This window comes from Piliocolobus tephrosceles, chromosome 16, assembly GCF_002776525.5.
Source record: "Piliocolobus tephrosceles isolate RC106 chromosome 16, ASM277652v3, whole genome shotgun sequence".
Taxonomy (NCBI): Eukaryota; Metazoa; Chordata; class Mammalia; order Primates; family Cercopithecidae; genus Piliocolobus; species Piliocolobus tephrosceles.
The window spans coordinates 25,689,065-25,695,064 of NC_045449.1; the positions used below are offsets into that span (position 1 = coordinate 25,689,065).

At 38.5% G+C, this 6,000-nt stretch overlaps 1 protein-coding gene across 1 annotated transcript in view; it reads left to right on the plus strand.

The window, feature by feature from the left end:
- NF1 (neurofibromin 1) overlaps positions 1 to 6,000 on the plus strand; it is a 243,357-nt gene that overhangs the window by 21,170 nt on the left and 216,187 nt on the right. The window contains exons 5-6 of the mRNA XM_026452251.2: positions 4,779 to 4,846; positions 5,074 to 5,149. Coding sequence (XP_026308036.1) covers positions 4,779 to 4,846; positions 5,074 to 5,149 — 144 coding nt within the window. The remainder of the gene's footprint in view (positions 1 to 4,778; positions 4,847 to 5,073; positions 5,150 to 6,000) is intronic.

Below are 6,000 nucleotides of genomic sequence, written 5' to 3' on the forward strand. Positions count from 1 at the left end.
TGCATATAGCTGGCCAGTTTTGCCAATACCATTTATTAAATGGGGAATCCTTTCCTCATTGCTTGTTTTTGTCAGGTTTGTCAAAGGTCAGATGGTTGTAGATGTGTGGTGTTATTTCTGAGGCCTCTGTTCTGTTCCATTGGTCTTATGTATCTGTTTTGGTACCAGTACCATGCTGTTTTGGTTACTGTAGCCTTGTAATACAGTTTGAAGTCAGGTACTGTGATGCCTCCAGCTTTGTTCTTTTTGCTTAGGATTGTCTTGGTTATGCAAGCTCTTTTTTGGTTTCATATGAAATCTTAAAGTAATTTTTTCTAATTCTATGAAGAAAGTCAGTGGTAGTTTGATGGGGTAGTATTGAATCTATAAATTGCTTTGGGTAGTATGGCCATTTTCACAATATTGATTCTTCATATCCTTGAGCATGGAATGTTTTTCCATTTGTTTGTATCCTCTCTGGCTGGCATCTGGCAGGTGCCCCTCTGGGACAGAGCTTCCATGGGTAAGAACAGGCAGCAGTCTTTGTTGTTCTGCAGCCTCCACTGGTGATACCCTGGCAAACAGGGTCTGGAATGGACCTCCAGCAAACTCCAGACCTGCAGCAGAGGGGTCTGACTGTTAGAAGGAAAACTAAGAAAGGAATAGTATCAACATCACCAACATCAAAGACTAAAGGTAGGTAAATCCATGAAGATGGGGAGAAACCAGTGCAAAAAGGCTGAAAAAAAAAAAACCAGAACGCCTCTTCTCCTCCAAAGGATCACAACTCCTCACCAGCAGGGGAACAAAACTGGACGAAGAATGAGTTTGACGAATTGACAATAGTAGGCATCAGGAGATGGGTAATAACAAACTCCTTGGAGCTAAAGGAGCATGTTCTAAGCCAATGCAAGGAAGTGAAGAACCTGTAAAAAAGATTAGACAAATTGGTGACTAGAGTAACCATCTTAGAGAAGAACATAAATGACCTGATGGAGCTGAAAAATACAGCACGAGAACTTCATGAAGCATACGCAAGTATTAATAGCCAAATTGATCAAGCAGAAGAAAGGATATCAGAGATTGAAGATCAACTCAATGAAATAAAGCGAGAAGACATGATTAGAGAAAAAAGAGCAAAAAGAAACGAGCAAAGCCTCCAAGAAATATGGGACTATGTGAAAAGACCAAATCTATGTTTGATTGGTGTAACTGAAAGTGACAGGGAGAATGGAACCAAGTTGGAAAACACTCTTCAAGATATTATCCAGGAGAACTTTCCCAACCTAGCAAGGCAGGCCAACATTCAAATTTAGGAAATACAGAGAACACTATGAAGATAATCTTCAAGGAGAGCAACCCCAAGACATATAATCGTCAGATTCACCAAGGTTGAAATGAAGGAAAAAATGTTAAAGGCAACGAGAGAGAAAGGTCAGGTTACCTACAAAGGGAAATGCATCAGACTAACAGTGGAGGTCTAGGCAGAAACCCTACAAGCCAGAAGAGAGTGGGGGCCAATATTCAGCATTCTTAAAGAAAAGAATTTTCACCCCAGAATTTCATATCCAGCCAAACTAAGCTTCGTAAGTGAAGGAGAAATAAAATCCTTTACAGACAAGCAAATGCTGAGAGATTTTGTCACCACCAGGCCTGCCTTACAAGAGCTCCTAATGGAAACACTAAGCATGGAAAGGAACAACCGGTACCAGCCATGGCAAAAACATACCAAATTGTAAAGACCATCTATACTAGGAAGAAACTGCATCAACTAATAGACAAAATAACCAGTTAGCATCATAGTGACAAATTAAATTCACATGTAACAATATTAACCTTAAATGTAAACAGACTAAATAACCAACTAGCATCATAATAACAAATTAACACATAACAATATTAACTTTAAATGTAAACAGGCTAAATGCCCCAATTAAAAGACACCGACTGGCAAACTGGATAAAGAGTCAAGACCCATCAGTGTGCTGCGTTCAGGAGACCCATCTCACATGCAAAGATACACACAGGTTCAAAATAAATGGATGAAGGAAGATTTACCAAGCAAATGGAAAGCAAAAAACAGCAGGGTTGCAATCCTAGTCTCTGATAAAACAGACTTTAAACCAACAAAAAAGATCAAAAGAGTCAAAGAAGGGTATTACGTAATGGTAAAGGGATCAATGCAACAAGAAGAGCTAACTACCCTAAATATATATGCACCCAATACAGGAGCACCCAGATTCATAAAGCAAGTCCTTAGAGACCTACAAAGAGACTTAGACTCCCACACAATAATAGTGGGAGACTTTAACACCCCACTGTCAACATTAGATCAATGAGACAGAAAATTAACAAGAATATCCAGGACTTGAACTCAGCTCTGGACCAAGCGGATCTAATAGACATCTACAGAACTCTCCACCCCTAATCAACACAATATGCATTCTTCTCAGCACCACGTCGCACTTATTCTAAAATTGACCACATAATTGGAAGTACAACACTCCTCAGCAAATGCCAAAGAATGGAAATCATAACAAATAGTCTCTCAGACCACAGTGCAATCAAATTAGAATTCAGGATTAAGAAACTCACTCTAAACCACACAACTACATGGAAACTGAACAACCTACTCCTAAATGACTACTGGGAAAATAATGAAATGAAGGCAGAAATAAAGATGTTCTTTCAAACCAATGAGAAAAATACACAACGTAGCAGAACCTCTGGGATACATTTATAGCACTGTGTAGAGGGAAATTTACAGCACTAAATGCCCACAAGAGAAAGCAGGAAAGATCTAAAATTGACACCCTGACATCACAATTAAAAGAACTAGAGAAGCAAGAGCAAACAAATTCAAAAGCTAGCAGAAGGCAAGAAATAACTAAGATCAGAGCAGAACTGAAGGAGATAGAGACACGAAAAAACTTTCAAAAAATCAGTGAGTCTCCTTATCTCGTGATCCGCCTGCCTTGGTCTCAGTGGAACCCGTCTCTACTAAAAATACAAAAAAATTAGCCGGGCATGGTGGTGGGCTCCTGTAGTCCCAGCTACTCGGGAGTCTGAGGCAGGAGAATGATGTGCATCTGGGAGGCAGAGCTTGCAGTAAGCCCATGTCACGCCACTACACTCCAGCCTGGGTGACAGAGCAAGACTCCGTCTCAAAAAAAAAAAAAATGAATCCAGGAGCTGGTTTTTTTGAAAAGATCAAGAAAATAGATAGACCACTAGCCAGACTAATAAAGAAGAAAGACAGAAGAATCAAATAAATGCAATAAAAAATGATAAAAGGGATATCAGCACTGATCCCACAGAAATACAAGCTACCGTCAGTACTATAAACACCTCTACACAAGTAAACTAGAAAATCTAGAAGAAATGGATAAATTCCTGGATACGTACACCCTGCCAAGACTAAACCAAGAAGAAGTTGAATCCCTGAATAGACCAATAACAAGTTCTGAAATTGAGGCAATAATTAATAGCCTGTCAACCAATGAAAGACCAGGACCAGATGGATTCACAGCCAGATTCTACCAGAGGTACAAAGAGGAGCTGGTACCATTCCTTCTGAAACTATTTCAAACAATAGAAAAAGAGTGATTCCTCCCTAACTCGTTTTATGAGCATCATCCTGATACCAAAACCTGGTAGAGACACAAAAGCAAGAGAAAAGTTTAGACCAATATTCCTGATGAACATTGATGTGAAAATCCTCAATAAAATACTGGCAAACTGAATCCAACAAGCACATCAAAAAGCTTGTCCACCATGATCAAGTTGGCTTCATCTCTGGGATGCAAGGCTGGTTCAACATACACAAATCAATGAAAGCAATCCATCACATAAACAGAACCAACAACAAAAACTACATGATTATCTAAACAGATGCAGAAAAGGCCTTTGATAAAATTCAACACCCTTTCATGCCAAAAACTGAATAAACTAGGTATTGATCGAACGTATCTCAAAATAGTAAGAGCTATTTATGACAAGCCCACAGCCAATATCATACTGAATGGGCAAAAACTGGAAGCATTCCCTTTGAAAACCGGCACAAGACAAGGATGCCCCCTCTCACCACTCCTATTCAACATAATATTGGAAGTTCTGGCCAGGGCAATCGGGCAAGAGAAAGAAATAAAGGGTATTCAGGTAGGAAAAGCAGAAGTCAAATTGTCCCTGTTTGCAGATGACATGGTTGTATGTTTAGAAAACCCCATTGTCTCAGCCCACAATCTCCTTAAGCTGATAAGCAACTTCAGCAAAGTCTCAGGATACAAAATCTGTGTAAAACTCAAAATCATTCCTATATACCAATAACAGACAAACAGAGAGCCAAATCATGAGTGAACTCCCATTCACAATTGCTACAAAGAGAATAAAATACCTAGGAATACAACTTACAAGGGATGTGAAGGACCTCTTCAAGGAGAACTACAAACCACTGCTCTAGGAAATAAGAGAGGACACAAATGGAAAACCATTCCATGCTCATGGATAGGAAGAATCAATATCCTGTATGTGTTTTATACTTTTTTTGAAAAAGCAAGTTATTAAAAACAAAGGAAGACGCTCACAATCATTGATGTCCAAGGCATATTTGCTGTTTTGGAATTTTTCTTTCCTAGCAGACAACTATCAAGTTTTGGGTTTGTGTTAGGTGTGTTTACCTTTCATTGCTTACAGATAACATTGGAGCAAAAGTAATAAGTGAATGGAAAGTTATTTTGCTCTGAGTTGTATTTGTGTTAACTTATTCTAGAGTTAATTTTTAAAAATTGTGTTTTTTCCAGAAACAGCATTTAAATTTAAAGCCCTAAAGAAGGTTGCACAGTTAGCAGTTATAAATAGCCTGGAAAAGGTAAGTTACAACCTCTCTGGTATTAAAATTTTGTTTTTGGTGATAAAATTTGCTGTCATTAGCATCCTGAATCAAAAAGTTATGACTTGAGTGACAGTTTCACATTAATTTTCCAGGAAGAATACATTGTAATACTATGAAGGAAGTTAGAAGTTTGTGACATTTTATTTACTATATTACAAAAGATCACTGCTTTCATATAAGGACATGTGTTTCTTTATTTATAGGCATTTTGGAACTGGGTAGAAAATTATCCAGATGAATTTACAAAACTCTACCAGATCCCACAGACTGATATGGCTGGTAAGGATAAGATTGATTTTTTTTTTTTTTGTCTTTTAAATGCCTACTTGTGACATAAAAACCTATCATTTTCCAAGTTATTTTTGTTATAAAGGTGCTTTTACATCTTCTATTGTCAACTAGGAAATATTGTTTTTCTCTTACATTTCCAAATTACGCCCAACCCTCTTCCTTTCCTTGGAGCAAATAAAGTAGTGTGAAATGAAGGTCAGCTCTTTAGAGTTGTGTTAGGATGGAATGTTTGGCTCTTTGTTGTAGAGAAGCATGTGCTCCAAAGCTTTATTTTGTATTTAGGGAGATGTGTATAAAATAGTAATATTCTTACCTATGATGTAAGACACAACTGTAAGGCAGAGAATACAGACTCCTGGAGAACTTCGGTGATTCTTTTGGGGAAGCTGTTCAGTCTTTGTTGCTTGGGTACATCACACTTTACGTAAGGGCCTGCACAGTGAGACCAAATACACGATCATCCATTCTAAAATGTGGGCTTTTCCAGGATAGATCAAGATAGCTCTGCTAACACATAGACAGTATTACATTGCTTGTCTACTTACCAGAATGCATTTGTGTAGTTGCTTAAATGAAGTTCCATGTTTATCTTTTAAAAGTGTTGCCCTTGGGTTTTTTTGTTTTTGTTTTTTTGAGATGGAGCCTTGCTCTGTCTCCCAGGCTGGAGTGCAGTGGCGCGATCTCGGCTCACTGCAAGCTCTGCCTCTCAGGTTCATGCCATTTTCCTGCCTCAGCCTCCTGAGTAGCTGGGACTGCAGGTGCCCGCCACCACTCCTGGCTAATTTTTTGTTTTTTTTTTGTTTTTTTTTTTTGAGACGGAGTCTTGCTCTGTCACCCAG